Below are 17662 nucleotides of genomic sequence, written 5' to 3' on the forward strand. Positions count from 1 at the left end.
TCCCGCATCTAACCTGTCCAGTCCTGTCAGAATCTTATACATTTCTATGAGATCCCCTCTCATCCTTCTAAACTCCAGTGAATAAAGGCCCAGTTGATCCAGTCTCTCCTCATATGACAGCCCAGCCATCCCTGGAATCAGTCTAGTGAACCTTCGCTGCACTCCCTCAATAGCAAGAATGTCCTTCCTCAGATTAGGAGGCCAAAACTGAACACAATATTCCAGGTGAGGCCTCACTAAGGCCCTGTACAACTGCAGTAAGACCTCCCTGCTCCTATACTCAAATCCCTTAGCTATGAAGGCCAAATACCATTTGCTTTCTTCACTGCCTGCTGTACCTACATGCCCTCTTTCAGTGACTGATGAAGCATGACACCCAGGTCTCGCTGCACCTCCCCTTTTCCTAATCTGCCGCTATCCAGATAATATTCTGCCTTCCTGTTTTTGCCCCCAAAATGGATAACCTCACATTTATCCACATTATACTGCATCTGCCATGCATTAGTTCACTCACTTAACCTGTCCAAGTCACCCTGCAGCCTCTTAGCGTCCTCCTCACAGCTCACACCGCCACCTAGTTTAGTGTCATCCGCAAACTTGGAGATATTACACTCAATTCCTTCATCTAAATCGTTAATGTATATTGTAAAGAGCTGAGGTCCCAGCACTAAGCCCTGCGGCACTCCACTAGTCACTGCCTGCCATTCTGAAAAGGACCTGTTTATCCCGACTCTCTGCTTCCTGTCTGCCAACCAGTTCTCTATCCACATCAGTACATTACCCCCAATACCATGTGCTTTGATTTTGCACACCAATCTCTTGTGCGGGACCTTGTCAAAAGCCTTTTGAAAGTCCAAATACACCACATCCACTGGTTCTCCCTTGTCCACTCTGCTAGTTACATCCTCAAAAAATTCCAGAAGATTCGTCAAGCATGATTTCCCTTTCATAAATCCATGCTGACTTGGTCCAATCCTGTCACTGCTTTCCAAATGCGCTGCTATTTCATCCTTAATGATTGATTCCAACATTTCCCCCACTACTGATGTCAGGCTGACCGGACTATAATTACCCGTTTTCTCTCTCCCTCCTTTTTTAAAAAGTGGTGTTACATTAGCTACCCTCCAGTCCATAGGAACTGATCATTCCACAGGTTCATAATTCTCTGAGTGAAGAAGTATCTGCTCATCTTGGTCCTAAATGGCTTACCCCTTAGCCTTAGACTGTGACCCCTGGTTCTGCACTTCCCCAACATCGGGAACATTCTTCCTGCATGGACCCTGTCCAATTCTGTCAGAATTTTATATGTTTCTGTCAGGACCTCTCTCATTCTTCTAACTTCATTAAGAGTAATGGTTGTTGTCCTACCCTTCACTTTTAGCACAGCCATGGTCTGCTGATCCCCGGAATCGCAAGTATAGTCTCCAGCATCTTCCACCTTTAGGCTGTGAATAAACAACTCAACACAGGAACCCTTTTGCTTCATTTCATGCTTCTCACTTGGGTGAAGTACCACAGATCCCTTCCTCCATTCCACTGGGGCATCTGGTTTTGTGATCTCACAGTGCAGAATGACAGTACCATCCTCTTCAGCTTCTTTGTTCTGAAGCTCTTGTTTGAAAAGCACAGGGAGGGCTAAGGGACACAGTAATTTAGTTCATGATGATGTACTTCAGTAAGATTCAAAACTGATTTCCGAACACACACACACACACACACACACACACACACACAACCTCAAACAAGCTCACTAAAAAAAACAATGTTTGAGAAGGCTATTCAATATCAGGGTTCTGCCACCATTCCTCAAAACCCTGAACTTGATGTTATGGTTGTTATCGTCCCTAGAACCGCTGAATTATATTACTCCTGGATGCTAACTGACAAATTGCTACTTTGTGAGTTGAAAATTTGTCAGCCTGAACTGAAGAATGTCACAATTTACAATACCAGTTTACCTACGTCACAAAATCATACACCACAACTACGTCTAACAAGACAACTGGTGTCCTACCCATTCTTAATTTAGTTCCTATTGAAAACATCACAAGCAGACACTCCATTTCTATATAATTCCAGACTTCTCTGCATAACTTTGGAAAAAGTTCAACGCAGTGCAGAATATTTTTTTCCAATTTATATACCACTATATTTCAAAATAATGTCACACTAATGGGTAAAATAAATATAGAACACGGACTATAATACTATGTTGCAAGTTCCACCTCCCAAAATGTGTTGACTTTCATAATATGTGGATGTATTTTGGAATGAGACAAAATTAAAATATAATTTGATCAAGGAATCCATATCGCCAACAATCATGGATAAAGTGCTGGATGAAATCTTATGAGAAGATGGGCAACAAACTGTTCATTAAGAGTAATGGTTGTTGCCCTACCCTTCACTTTTAGCACGGCCATGGTCTGCTGATCCCCGGAATCGCAGGTATATTCTCCAGCATCTTCCACCTTTAGGCTGTGAATAAACAACTCAACACAGGAATCCTTTTGCTTCATTTCATGCTTCTCACTTGGGTGAAGTACCACAGATCCCTTCCTCCATTCCACTGGGGCATCTGGTTTTGTGATCTCACAGTGCAGAATGACAGTACCATCCTCTTCAGCGTCCTTGTTCTGAAGCTCTTGTTTGAAAAGCACAGGAAGGGCTAAGGGAGACAGTGATTTAGTTCATGATGATGTACTTCAATTATGGTTCGAAACCGAGTTCTCAACACTCACAAAATTTCAAACAATCTCACTAAAAAAAAACAATGTTTAAGAAGGCTATTCAATTTCAGGGTTCTACTGACATTCTTGAACAGCCTGAACATTGCTTTCATAGTTGCTGTTGTCCTTCGAACTGCTGGATTGGATTACTACTTGTTGTTAACTTACAAACTGCATTATGTTTTGTAACCTCACAGAGCAGAGACATGGTACTAGCTTCTCTAAGTTGAAGCTCTTGTTTAAAAAACAGAGCCAGGGCTGATCGAGCCAGTATTTTAATTCATGATATGTTGTAATCAGCATGGATACCAACAATAGCAACTTATATAGCGCCTTTAACGTCGTAAAACGTCCCAAGGTACTATCCTACTGTGATCTCCGAGAATCTAACTCCATTCAGTTTCACTGAAACAATAATGCATTCTAATAGTTAAGAGTATCATTCAGTTCTGCTTAAACAGCAGCCTAAGGTATTTGACCATACTACAAAGGCAGTGATGTGATGCTACTATCATTTTTATTCTCTTTCATTAATAATATGCAGCTTCTTTTACACTGTCTGCTCATTGTGTAGCAGCAGGATTTCTTAATATTTCCTCGGTTAAATTATTGCCTTGCAACTTGTAATACACATTTGTTTCCTTACATTTAGATGCATGGTAGAATCTCAAAATTTAAATAGGGCAATCCAAATGTGATATTACAATTACGTGCGATATAATCTTATTTTATAAAGACAACCAAGTCCAATAACATTGGAGGGTTGATTCTAACTTGGCGGCCGGGGGGTGGGGGGAAGGGCAGTGGAGGCGTTCGGACAAGCATAGCAGGGCTGGCAGGAGTCCTCTACTGTCTCGGTGGCACGAGGCTCGAGTCCTTTCAATTTTTAATTTGTCTGAACCATTTCCCATCCAAAGCTGTAAGAGCTGGCAGGTTTGAGCGAGAAAGCAGGCAGAGGCTGAGGCCGCCAGGACCCAAGGGAATAATCCTGTGCATAAGATTAGTGTTGGAGGGGGGCATCCTCCAAAGTAATGCTGGTGGTGGGAGACGGAGGGAGAGGCCAAAGGATTTCTGCTTCTCCTGGCCCACAAGGAATTTTCAGAATTTTTTTTTTAAACTTACCTTGGCCTGTTCGGGACAGTCTGCTGCCTCCCACCAGGTTTCTGGCAGGTTTGGTGTTATGCAGGCCTCCTGCTATTTCAAGTTAAAATGGAGTCGTGGATTTTCCATGTAATGTAGATTCCATGCCCGATCTGAGGTAAGTTAAGAAGGTGGGAATGCATCGGAAACACCTGCGCCATCTTAACCCCTGTCACATCTCTCCCACGGGCAGGATAAAATCAACCCTTAAGATTCTTCCTTTGCATAATTTACTACAATCACTATGATTTTTTATAAAGTATATAAGATTTGTCGAGATATTTAGTGGTAATTTCTACCTAGCTCCACAGGCTGGTAACTGGTGGGATCGGATCGACCACCCATTTTACACCACACCCAATTTTATTTTCCATTGAATTCCATTTCCTTTCCAGTAAACGGAAAGGAAAATTGGGTGGCTGTATAATGGGCGACATGCCAAATTTGAACTTCACCATCATGAACTCACAAAATCCACTGTTTATGGATAATAAAATGATGTGGTCTTGCTAACAAAAGTTCAGCAAAAATGGTCAGTCAGCGACATTAAAAACCTCAAATTATGAAAATTCTCTATTTGAATTACAATATCTAATGCATGTTTTCCTACTCTTCACTTAGGAGACAGTGGTTTGTTGGTATCCAGAATCACAGGTATATTCTCCAGAATCTTTTAACTTTAGGCTGTGAATAAGCAACTGAATACAGGGACCTTTTTGCTTTATTTCATGCCTGTCACTTGGGTGAAGCAGCACAGATCCCTTTCTCTATTTGACTGGGGCATCAGGTTTGGTGACCTCACAGTGCAGAATGACAGTGCCATTCTCTTCAACTTCCTGATTGCAAAGCTCTTTTTTGAAAAGTACAGGCAAGGCTGAGAGAGACAGTAATTTGGGATGATTTTGATTAACGTCAAAACCAATGGTACTTATGAGTCTCTTAATATCCTGCCAAAATTCAAAACCATTATACTGATTATAATACAGTATTCATTATTAATATCAAAATTTGCATATGAGCTCAAACAGGATACAAAAGCAATACATTTAAATTTTGCTTTTGAAAGTAATTTCCTTACCATTTTTAATTTAAGCCTTTTACATGGTTACAAACTCATAACTAAATAATTTTAGGGCAATCTCCCAGCTTGTTGATATAAATATATTTTCATAGAAAGTTATGCAGTTCAGGCTACAGACAGGTGTTCCATGCCCATACACTTGCACACCCGTAATTGCAGGCAGAGGTGAACACACTTCCCTTTGGTAAATTTTAAATTCGCAGAGGCTAATTTTCCAAAGGAAGCTGGGCCTCAGAGACCAAGTCTAAGTAACTATAATGTTGGATGCACCCTAATCACAATATGTCATGCTTTTGGTGGCAATGCATGAAAGAAGGAGTGCTATGGTGATTAAAAACCAGCATTCCCTGATGGGCCTCCCTGATGGGCCACTGTAGGAGAAATTCCCTCAGAAATACCTTAAATGTGTTCGCAAAATGTAGTCAGTAGTCAATGCTTGGGGAAAAAAAGGACGAATGATCATTTAACCATAAAGACTATGCAAACAAAACCGGGACAAAAAAAACACTACAAGACCATAGGCTTGGTAAAGAGGCCATAAATATATCCTGGCCTTTCTTAGCAAACACCCGAAGCTAGGGAGTGAACGAATCACCTAGCATAAAAGCAAAATACTGCGGATGCTGGAATCTGAAATAAAAACAGAAAATGCTGGAAATCTCAGCAGGTCAAGCAGCATCTGTGGAGAGAAAGCAGAGTCAACGTTTCGGGTCTGTGACCCTTCGTCAGAACTGGAAAAGTTCACGATGTAACAGATTCTTAAGGGATCTTCGGGACACTGAAAGGGGAGGGGAGGAAAGAACAAAAGGGAAGATCTGTGATAGAGTGGCAGGCAGGAGTGATTTAAGAGACAAAAGGGATGATGGGCAAAAATGAGATGGTAATGGCACAACTTAGGAAACAAGAATCTAGATGGGGTGTGAATGGTGGAATTAGCACCAGCTGCCATGGGAAAACATAAATAAAGGGGGTGTTTTGTAAAGACAAGTAAAGGGAAAAATAATATGGGCAGAGGTTATGGTCTGAAATTGTTGAACTCAATGTTGAGTCCAGAAGGCTGTAAAGTGCCTAAACAAAAGAAGAAATGCTGCTCCTTGAGCTTGTGTTGAGCTTCATTGGAACTGTGTAGGATGCCGAGGATGGAGGGTAGGAGTGGAGTGGAGAATTAGTGACAGGCGACCGGAAGCTCGGGGTCACGCTTACGGACGAATCACCTAGCCTTCATTGATCTGGAGTTCATCAAGGAAACCAACATGGCTCTGTGAGGTGAGAACAGTTGAACATGTCTAACGCATGTGTCACTCAGATTGTTCAATAGAATTGAGGAGGTTTCTTTGAAAATTAAGGATATGCGATAGTATTTTTCACAATAAAGTCAGTCTCGATTCTAAGTCTTCAATTTTTAGTCTTCAGTTCTGGTTCTTTTATTGGTACTTTCTCTAGTATATGTAGAACGGTGTTTCTGTAAAATCAACAAGTTAATCTCCGATAGAGAAAATGTTACAGAATTTAAGATTGTATGACTGCACCAGCCAGATACAAGTATGTCACTTAGATATTCAAGTTTCAAGGGAGATGAGATTAAGGACAGCTACTTACAGCTACTAGCACAGAAGGTGAAATTACCCAAGAGGAACAGTTACACTTCTGCAGATGGAGGTTCATCACTTTGACATCTCAGAATGCTAACACATCATCCCAGAAGGCGGCAAGGCAATCAGTTCATCCAGGTCATCATGTAGGATAAGGTTGTATACATTCTAAAAACATTGCTAACTCCAAGCATAGACTTTAATTTATTCAAAAGTTGGGTATCTAATGCACCGATCAGCTAAGTGAAATGCACTTGAAACTATGCATAGTTAAGTTCAAAGTTGTTCTGCATGGGGCCAGGAGGAGCAGGAATGCTCCTCTGGGGTCCACAATTATGTAGGATTACATAGTCCAAAGCACAGAAACATCTGTTGAAATCAATCCTCTCTCGTCTCCCTTATGACTAATAGATTTTTAATCTACATTTACTAATCACTTGAGGGTGGATTTTGACTCGTGGACAGGAAGCCAGGGGAAGCCAACAGCCTTCCCACATGAAAATCTCTGTGGGAGGCCTTGACCGATTTTAACGGCCTGATTTCATTTATATCTGACAACTACTTGCCCAAAATACACGTAAAGTGGTATCTAACAGGCTCTGGGGCAAATGAAAATTGCACGACACAGCGGCCATCCGTCAGCACTTTGGTTAAGTCACAGTGGTGGAGGGCTGGGGGGGGGGGGGGCGGGGAGGTGGAATCAAGGACCTCCTGCCCCCAGTAAAGAAAGTTTTCCTGCGCACCAGGTTTTACTGAACAGGGCTCCCGTCATTGGCTCCCTATGCTAGATTGTTAAAGTGCCATTGGATGTCATAGGACCCCGATATAATGAGGCTCCCACCTGAGCAAAGCAGGCACCTCAGCCATTTAAAAACAAAAGGGCACAATTAAGATGGCGGCTGGCGGGAATTGAGTGGTAACAGGATATTAAATCTTTGCAAAGCTATTGTTACTATGCATCTGCCTTGTTCCCGCCGGGCACTTTGGTTTTAAAATTTCCCCTCTGCCTGTCAACTCTAGTTTAAATGAATTCCAACTGTTTTCATGTACTTACCTCAGTTTGATTACATTATTTTAGACTTACAGAGCTGTTGTGTTAGGAGGAATCAGGAGGAGAAATTGCCAGTTTTTGGGAGCAAGATCGGCGGTACATTCAGAATGTGCGCCAGATGCCAAAGTCCCAAGACTTGTCCCAATTTGGTCCTCATCTGAATAATTACTGCGAGCTGCAGACACCAATCATGCAGATGGATTTGGGCTTGGCGCATGCTCTGTTCAGTTTCGAATCAATTTCGAAGCGAGGTCATTAAACAGATATAAGGCTCCTCATTAGCATATGCAAGGGGCCCAACACCTGTTTAAGATGACCACTAGGGACGTCTGAATATCACCAAAGCCAAAAGTCTGACAAAGTGTGACTTTTTTGCTGCCGTTTTGTAACCAAAAAACTGGTAAAACAAGGTACAATTTCACCCCCACTGTCTCTTATAAAAACATAATTGTAATAATTAATTAGCATTCAGCACTAAAAAAAACAATTTGTACAACTGTATTTATCAATAAACTGGAAATTTTGATAGGATAAATGGGAAAATGCAGAAAGCAGCACCCATAATGAAAATTCATAAAAATTTCATTGCAATGAATAGTAACAGTTGTCCTACCCTTCACTTTTAAGGAGGCAGTAGTTTTCTGGTCCCCGGAATCACAGGTATAGACTCCAGCATCTTCTGGTTTTAGCTTGTGAATAAGCAACTGAATACTGCAACCTTTTTGCTTCATTTCATGCTTCTCACTTGGGAAGAGCATCAAAGATCCCTTGCTCCATTCCACTAGGGCATCAGCTTTAGTAATCTCACAGTGCAAAGTGGCAGTACTAGCCTCTTCAGCTTCCACGTCCTTAAGGTCTTGCTTGAAATGTACAGGTAGAGCTAAAGGAAGACAGTGATTCAATTCATAGATTAGTCTAGAAACTGAAATTATGTGGTTCTAAATATCCATAACATAATTCTCTCTCAATTCAAGAGAAAATAATTAATTCTAATCCATGGCATTTTTATTTATTTCTTGAAAATCTTTTCTTAAAAAAACCCTCATAGTACGATAGATAGTACATGTCATCCTTCAAGTTTTAAGGGAAATGATTTTACCCAGGGGCTGGAATCAGGGGTCGCAGTGGGCGAAGATCCATCCAAGCCCCTGGAGTGTGAAGTCCATAAGACTTTACTGACATGGAGGTCACCACCAGAAAAATAGTCCCTGGCAAGTCAGGAAGGGGGTTGGTCACAAATAATCGTGGTTGGCGGCGGGAGTGGGAAGCCTGCGGAAGAGGAGACCCAAGATATCCATGTGGGGCCAAGTGGGGCTGGGTCTCTTACAGATGTCAGTGTTTGGATCCATTACCTGCCTCATTCCACCCCCACAATTATCCTTTCCACCACCGTCCCTCCCCCCAACTGAGTTAAAATCAATCCCAGAAATTTTAAAGGCAAAAAAGAGGATTAAATCTTTAGATCCAGGAATTGAAAGTATTCTGCCCACTCCAAATCTACTCCCTAAGCGTGTTAAATATTAAATATGGCAAAATGCTAGATAACCGTAATTAATTACACAAATAATCTTTATCAAATATCCATTGGAAAACTAATTTTGTTTTGATGGTAAAATGGTAGATTTTCAATTAGATTTCATATTTTAATAGTTTATAGAATCATAGGGCCCAAGTTTTGGCCTCAGTTGCTCCTGATTTTTTGGAGCAACTGGTGTAGAACGGAGTATCTTAGAAATTCAAATTCTCAGCATTTAGTTTGCTCCAGTTCTAATCAGTTTCACTTTGGAACAGAATTTTTTTTTCAAAAGGGGACATGTCCGGCCACTTACGCCTGTTTTCAAAGTTTCGGCAGTGAAAACTTACTCCAAACTAACTTAAAATGGAGTAAGTGAAGATTTTTGTACGCTCGAAAAAACCTTGTCTACACTTTACAAAATCAGGCTTAGGTTACAAATCAGGCGTAGGGAATGAGGGGGGGGGGGTTTAAAGAGAAGTTTACAAACATTAAACACTTCAGTTTTACAAATAAAGAGCCATCATCAATAATAAATGATAAAAACATCAATAAATCAATCAATAAATCAATCAAAAAAAATTAATCAGAAATGTTTTTTTTAAATCAATAAATAAAACATTTTCTAATTACTGACTGCAGCACCGGGAGCCCTCCAACAGCGTGCTGGGATGCCCCCTCCCCCAGTGTGTCTCTGTCAGTGTCTCTATCTCTCTGTCTGTCTGTCTGTGTAAGTCTCTCGTTCTCTGTCTGTCAGTGTCTGTGTTTCTGACAGCGAGGGGAGGAGGAGGAGGTGGGTAGAGGGAGAGGGGGGGGCAGGAGGAGGGGAGGGAGGGAGGCAGAGGGAGAGGGAGGGAAGGGGGAAGGATGGGGGAGAAGGGGGAGAAGGGGGGAGGAGAAGGGGGGAGAGGAGAAGGGGAAAGAGAGGGGGGGAAAGAAAGGAGAAGGGGGAAGAAGGGGGGAAAGGAGATGGGGGAAGGAGATGGGGGGGAAAAGGAGGAGGGGGGGAAAGGAGAAGGGGGGAAAGAAGAGGGGGGGAAAGGAGAGGGGGGGAAAGGAGAGGGGGGGAAGAAGAGGGAGAGAAGGGGGGGAAAGGAGGGGGGGGAGGAGATGGGGGGGGGAAAGGAGAGAGGCGGGGGGGGGGGGGGAAAGGAGAAGGGGGAGGGAGGCTGAACGTGCCGGGCCCAGCCGGGCCCAAGACTTCGGGCAGGGCCCGTCCCCAGCACCAGATTTACAGGGAGGTGGTGTTGGGTCGAGTCGGGTCCGGGTTCGGGAGCGCGGGTCGGGTCGGGGGGAGCGCGGGTCGGGGTCGGGAGCGCGGAGGGAGGTCGGGTCCGGTCCGGGGGGGGGGTGGTGGGGAGGTCGGTCAGGTTGGTTCGGGTCGGGAGGGAGCACGGGTCGGGTGGCGGGGGGGGGCAGAGGGAGGTCGGGTCGGATCGGTTCATGTCGGGGGCGGGGGGGGAGTGAGGTCAGGTTGGGTTGGGTCCGGTCCGGGTTGAGGGGGGGGCGGGGGGTGGGGCGTGGTCGGGAGCGCGGGTCGGGTCGGGGGGGGGGGGGGGGGGGGGTGGTGGTGGTGGGAGGGAGGGAGGTTCGGGTCGGGGGGTGGGGGGAGTGAGGTCAGGTCGGCTGGGGGGGGTCCGGTCCGGTCCAGGGGGGAGCGGGAGTCGAGTCGGGAGGAAGCAGGAGCTGGGCATGGGAGTGAGGCCATTCGACCAGGGCTAGGGGCTGCGTGCTTCGGGCCCCTCCCACACAGTTTTGGGCGCCTGGAGCTACTGCACATGTGTGCCCACTGTAGCGCGCATGTGCAGAGGTCCTGGCACTGTTTTCAGCACAGGGACCTAGCTCCGCCCCCTACAGCTCGTGCTGCGCCGCGCCGAGGGCCAGAGGACCTGCAGGGAGCCGGTGAATCTGTAAGTTTTTTTTAGGCGCACTTTGTGGCGCGAAAAACGGGCGTCCAGGTCGGGGCTGCGCCGTTCTAGGCGTGGCCCGAAACTTGGGCCCATAGCTACCGCATGGGAGGTATTTCGATATAATTTGGAATATAAATGTATGTAATTTATAAATAACCCTATTGAACTGCCCTAAAATAGTAGTCTCTTATTTTGTTTTATTCCTATAAAAAGCCAAAAATTAGTGGTCAGACAAATTTTCTAGGCTTTCCACTTGAGCAAGAGGGTATAATGCACATTGGAGATGTCGGGCTGAAATTTAGGCCCATCACCATTTTTAAAGTGCTTTTACCGCCGTCTTGGAAGAGGTCGACTCTTGATCGATATTCAGGTCTTTGTCTTTTTTTTCAAGCAGACCGGAAGTCGGTCATAATGGGAGCGGAAGTGCGGCGATAAGTGCTAGTGAGGGGCGGAAGTGGAGATGGGACGGATTCTCTGCCGCTGTCACTCAGCAGTGGAGCAGTGATGAGGTCATTGCACATCTGCATCACCACGTCTCGCCCCTCCGTTAAAGGGAAGAGAATCGGCAAATCTATAGGTTCTGCCATTGGGCCACCAGGGAGGTTTTTGGCCGGCCCAGCAGCCTGGCACCCAAGATGGGGTGCCAGGCTGCCTGTTGGCGGCCCAGCTGAACCTGGGGCCACAATAGTCTGGCAAAAAAAATGGCGGCGGCATTGGACCCTTGCCTTTAATGGCCACTGTGCAACCAGCGGGCTCACAGAGGGAATACAAGGTGCAATGACAGAAAAAGGGGGCACTAGATTTTTAGCCCTGAATATTGACAGAGATGGGGGGTCCAGCGGTGCGTGCACTACTGATGACACACTTATAGCTGCTCAGCAGTGGCGGGGCGGAAGTGGAGACCGCCAGAAAACCTCCCTGCTGAATTTGGCTGGCGGCGGGCATTTGACCAGAAATCAGCGGCCATTGGATTCCATCGCCTGGCCGCCGCATTCTGGCGGTAAAGGGCCTTATCGGGACCCTGAATTCCAGCAGCGACATTTTCTCCCAAATTTAGTTTTAGTTTCAACAACAAGATCTCCCATGGCGGTGCATTGCCTTTGTGATGTTTATTTTTCTTTCCCTCCTCTTCTGCTTCTATCTCTCCCTTTCTTGTCTTTGATGGCCTTGCTCCCAGCAAAAACCTTTACACTCCCCTCATCTTGGTCATTCAGCCAGGTATATTGCTCCCCTTAGTATGGCCCCCATATTTGCTCCTTCAAGTCCAAAGGGTGCAGACTGGAGCATATCGAGTGCACAAGTGTTTTAGCCATCCATCACTAGATCAGGCTACACCACATCAAGCATGACCAAGCCTCAATTTCCTCTATGGGTCAGGAAACAGAGTCCAACATTGAAAATAGATGTATCATATAGTAAGACAATTTCTTAATACCGGACATCTTACATATAAAGTTGTATAATTAGATTCTTATCATGGCATCATGATCCTGCTTGCCTACATAAGAACACTCATTTCAAAGTAATTAATTGTAAGTGATTTGATAATATGCAATACAAATGCAGATATTTCTTTCTGATTGGCAGCATATATCCTTCAGAAATTCCTATACTAACTAATTTTTTTCCCTGAACTTTGAAACACATTACCTCCATCAGGCTTTACTCTCTTCCAATTTACAAACTTGCTATCTCCTAACCACTACGTCTTGATTGGAAGAGTAAATCAGGTCACTCTTTTTAACCTTAGCACCCCCACCCCTCCAAAATGGAGTGTGGATCCTGAATTCAACATTTGCACAGAGATGGCATGGATTATTTATTAATTATTTTCAGGCCACTGTTAAATTGGTCGCGGCCTTTTTATTTTAGTAGGATCTGGCAATATCGCGCTTTGTCGTGCAAGCTGCCTCATACTCTCCGCTGCTCGCCAGCTTTTGGAAATGAGGCCCGAGGCTCAATGTCGAGGATGCCTTGAGCCTCACTAATCTGGCACAGGGATTGTATCCTGTAGCCCCCGCCCCCCCCTGGGTCCAAAATTGGACACATATGAATTTCTATACCATGATCTGCCTTCAATGAGCTGGAGAAGATGGTGAGCACAGAAGAAACCCAACAACATTAAAATCCTTCAAGATTTAATTATTTCATGTAATGATCGTTGTCCTACCCTTTACTTTTAAGAAGGCCGTCGTCTGGCGATCCCCTGAATCACAGGTATATTCTCCAGCATCTTCTGGTTTTAGGTTGTAAATATGCAACTCGATACTGGCACCTTTTTGCGTCATTTCATGCTTTTTACTTGCGTGAAGTATTGAAGATCCTTTTTTCCATTTAACTGGAGCATCATGTTTAGTAACCTCACAGCAGAGTGCCACCGTGCTGCCTTCTTCAGCTTCCTTATTCTGAAGCTCTTGTTTGAAAAGTACAGGCAAGGCTAAGGATCACAATGATTTTATTTAATACAAGATAAAGGATCTAGTTAATACCAAACCTTGCATTTCTGTAATGGCCTCAATAGCCAAAAATAGTTCAACAAAGAATACAACATACATTTTTGTATTTTGGTATTAATTCTTGCAATTATTGTAATAAGTATCAAATTTACAAAATTGTCTTTATGTGAGAGTAATTCATTTCTTTGATAGTCTCTATTATGATTTCGATTTCATTAAGGCCCTGAAATTCCGGAGTGTGTACGGACCCGGAAAGGCAACGCAAAAGCCGGTTTTCGGCGCTCGATGCACGTGCGCCGAAAACCAGCTTTTCCAATCAGCCAAGCTCTAGCTTGACAGACTGCACGCATCTCAGGGAGAAGGACATTCGTATTGGCAAGGTTGCGGTATTTGCCCATCTCTTGCCCAGAGCCTGGCGAGAGTTTTAAGGATACTCTACTTTTACCAGTGTAAGAGTTTTAAAACATAAAAAAATAAAATTTAAAATGCAAAAATTAAAAAATAAATAAAAATCAGAGAAATATTAGTTTTTTGTAATACATTTATTAACTAATTTAAATTAATGTTAAATGTGATGTTTTTTTCTATTTTTTATTGGCATTTTGGTGTTGGAGGGGGACTGTTTCTCAATCATAATAATGAAAACTCCTACTTGCAGATGATTATGAATGCGAATACTTTACCTGGATTGGTTGTCCAGTGGCACGTGACTCCAGCTTCTCCCTGCGCAACTGCAAGACGTGAACACACTGCGATGCGCAGGGAGAGGAGGCCTCTGATCGGGATCGCTGGAGGGCACAGCAGGAAAAGGTGGGTGTGCATCTTTAAAACTATTTTCACGCGAATGCCCGCGGGAAGCAGAGGACCAGGATTTCAGGGCCTGTATTTTGGCTTCCAAGCACAACTGCAAGATACAAGTCAGTTCTTGAGATTTTCTAAATTAAAGTGTCATTTTTATAGGTTTAACAGTGGTAACTGCCCACTCAGAAGTTTAGTGCCTCCATCCCAAAACACTTTTGGTCAATGTTTACGATTGTTGTCACAAACCAATATAGCACCTACAGGGGGTTTCAAAGACAACTTAATTATGGCTTTCCATTTTACTTACAGTTGCTACATAGTACACAGGATATACGGCACAGAAACAGGCCATTCGGCCCACCAGTCCATGCCTTTCATGTATTCTCAGAACTTTTTAATAACATAAAAGTCAAAATAAAGTTTAAAATATAATTACTCCTTAATATCAGAAAGTGAATTGTCTTCATTATACAAGTGATAATTGTTTCACAGCCAGTCTTCAAACCAGATTATCAAAATGATCACAAATATATGATCTAAAATTATTTTTGTATGCAATTCACCTCTGCCCAACTGTTTCTTGATCAAGAGAAGATGGTCGGACTTCCAATAACATATAAAGTAGAAGAGTAAAGTAAAGGCAAAGGAATTCCATTTAGCCTTTTAAATGATTCATTTTGTCAGGGAAAGAGCCATAAAGCATGCAGAAACAAAGAGAGGAAGATAGAAAAATTGCAAGAGGTACATGCAATGAAATAAGAAAAATGATGGAGCCTTATATAAAATGAGTGAGAGGAATGAGTAACACAAGTAAAAGTAAATGACTAAAGGATGGGAGAGAAAGGAAAGGTAAGAAAATAAGATGCCGTAAAGAGAAACTGAAAAGGACAAGAAGAATAAAAGGTAAGAGAAATATTACATTCAGTTCTCCTAATTCCATATTGCAGAAGTCCTGCTATAACTGTACAGAGTATTGGTGAGGCCACACCTAGAGTACGGAGTTCAGTTTTGGTCTCCGTATTTAAGTATGGATATTATTGCATTGGAGGTAGTTCAGAGAAGGTACACGAGGTTGATTCCTGAGATGAAGGGGTTGACTTATGAAGAAAGGTTGAGCAGGTTGGGTCTATACTCATTGGAGTTTAGAAAAATGAGAGGTGATATTATTGAAACATATAAGGTACTGAGGTGGCTTGACAAGGTAGATGCAGAGAGGATGTTTCCACTTGTGGGGGAATCTCGAACAAGGGGCCATAGTTTCAGAATAAGGAGTCGCCCATTTAAAGCTGAGATGAGGAGGAATTTCTTCTCAGAGAGTTATAAATCTGTGGAATTGTCTGCTCTAGAGAGCTGTGGAGGCTGGGTCATTGAATATATTTAAGGTGGCGATAAACAGATTTTTGAGCGATAAGGGAGTGAAGGGTTATGGGGAGCGGGCAGGGAAGTGGAGCTGAGCCCAAGATCAGATCAGCCATGATCTTATTGAATGGCAGAGCAGCTTCGAGGCGCCAAATGGCCTACCCCTGCTCCTATTTCTTATGTTCTTATATTCCCCTGCAATTTTATACATGTTCTGATTATAATTGCTCTGAAAAAAAAACATGTGAACTATGCTACTCTTTTCAGGTAGGCAATTAAATGATATAGTTAGTCTTGATGCTCCATGAAAATGTTTATAAGTGCTTACAAAAAAAAATCCATAAGATTTACGATGAGTAAAGTTGATTGGCTTACCCTTCACTTTTAAGCAGCTCTTTGTCTTTTTGTCACCAGAATCACAGATATATTCTCCAGAGTCTTCTAGCTTTAGATCGTGAATAAGCAATTCAACACTGGAACCATTTTGCTTCATTTCATGTTTGTCACTTGGATGAAGTAGAATAGATCCCTTTTTCCACTCCACTGGGGCATCTGACTTAGTGAGCTCACAGCAAAGTGTGGCAGTATCTCCCTCCAGAGCTTCCATATTCTGAAGCTCCTTTTTGAAGTACACAGGCAAGGCTAAGAGAGAGACCATAATTTCACTACTTAATTCAAGAGGAAGACGACAATGCAGGATCATAAATGACACAGACACTATTCTCACAAATCTCTGAACTTAGAATAGCCTGACATTATTGAACTGATAAAGGAAATGCAGCAGATGTATATATATGTTTACATAAATATATATACATACACAAGACATTTCATAAGGTGCTGCATAGGAAGCACACAATATTAAATAGAGTGTGGTAGCATGGATAGGAAGTTAGTTGAAGAACAGAAAAAAATTGCAACGGTTAATGGATATATTTAGCACTGGAGGAATATAAACAGTGGTGTCACCCAGGGTCAGAATTCAGATTATTGCTCATCTCAATATATGCAGATGATTAGGACTTGGGAAGGAGGGTACAAATTTGTATACTGTCAAGATGACTGTAAGTAACTACAGGAGGACATACATAGGTTAGTGAATTGAGCATAGATGTCAGATGAAAACCCTATTTTTATTGATCAGTAAATCAGTAAGTTGAGGACATGAATTTAAGATCATCACTAAAAGAATAAAGTGAGATATTAGCAGATTTTTTTAATTTAGTGGGATGGTAGGGCATGGAATGCACAACCAGAAACAGCAGTAACAGAAGGGAAGTGTGTAAATATTTTAAAAGGAAAAAGCGTTTAAGTAGATCATTCTTTCAGGGAGCTCGCAAAATACAGTGTGAATAGCCTCAATGTGTGCTGTAAAATTTCTTGGCCAGGAATTTTCTCGGAGCTGCTCGCACTGTACTGTTGTCTGCTATGAAGTTATGGTAGCAGAGCGGGAGGAGCACCAAGGAAATTCCTGGTCGAAGATTGTGTTCAACAGCACCATAGAGAAAAACAATATTCAATTACTGTGCAAGACTCCCAACTTGTTTGTTGGTTCTACAAAAATCGGCGTTATTCCCAAGTGCAATTCCACCCTTTTAATGCACTGCAGGCTACAAGGAGCTATCTCTAATCTTCTGACAGATCCCACCCTACTAGAGATCATACAAGGTCACTACACGACCCTCAATTTAGGAAAGGTTTTACCTAAGGTTTTGTTTGCCTTACCTTTTACTTTTAAGGAGGCAGTTGTCTGTCCATCCCCAGAGTCACAGGTGTATTCTCCAGCATCTTCAAGTTTTAAGTCATGAATAATCAGCTCAACGTTAGCACCTTTCAGCTTCATTTCATATTTGTTATTGGGATCAAGTAGCACAGATCCCTTTTTCCATTTTACAGGAGCACCTGGTTTTGTCAACTCGCACCGCAAAGTGGCAACACTCCCTTCTTTATACTCTCTATTCTGAAGCTTCTTCTTGAAAAGCACTGGAAGCGCTAGAATAATAATTTGTTCAATAAGTGCCTCAAAAGAA

At 43.0% G+C, this 17662-nt stretch overlaps 1 protein-coding gene across 32 annotated transcripts in view; it reads right to left on the reverse strand.

The window, feature by feature from the left end:
• Nucleotides 1–17662, reverse strand: part of LOC139264722 (obscurin-like) — a 571531-nt gene that overhangs the window by 343467 nt on the left and 210402 nt on the right. For 29 of the 32 annotated variants that reach the window (XM_070881692.1, XM_070881694.1, XM_070881698.1 and 26 more), the window contains 6 exons: nt 17358–17624; nt 16008–16274; nt 13187–13453; nt 8207–8473; nt 2402–2668; nt 1369–1635 (listed from right to left, as the gene is read on the reverse strand). In XM_070881692.1, the coding sequence (XP_070737793.1) occupies nt 1369–1635; nt 2402–2668; nt 8207–8473; nt 13187–13453; nt 16008–16274; nt 17358–17624 (1602 nt within the window). The remainder of the gene's footprint in view (nt 1–1368; nt 1636–2401; nt 2669–8206; nt 8474–13186; nt 13454–16007; nt 16275–17357; nt 17625–17662) is intronic. The other 3 variants (XM_070881707.1, XM_070881701.1, XM_070881697.1) reach the window with 1 other exon arrangement.

Source organism: Pristiophorus japonicus, chromosome 5, assembly GCF_044704955.1.
Source record: "Pristiophorus japonicus isolate sPriJap1 chromosome 5, sPriJap1.hap1, whole genome shotgun sequence".
NCBI lineage: Eukaryota > Metazoa > Chordata > Chondrichthyes > Pristiophoridae > Pristiophorus > Pristiophorus japonicus.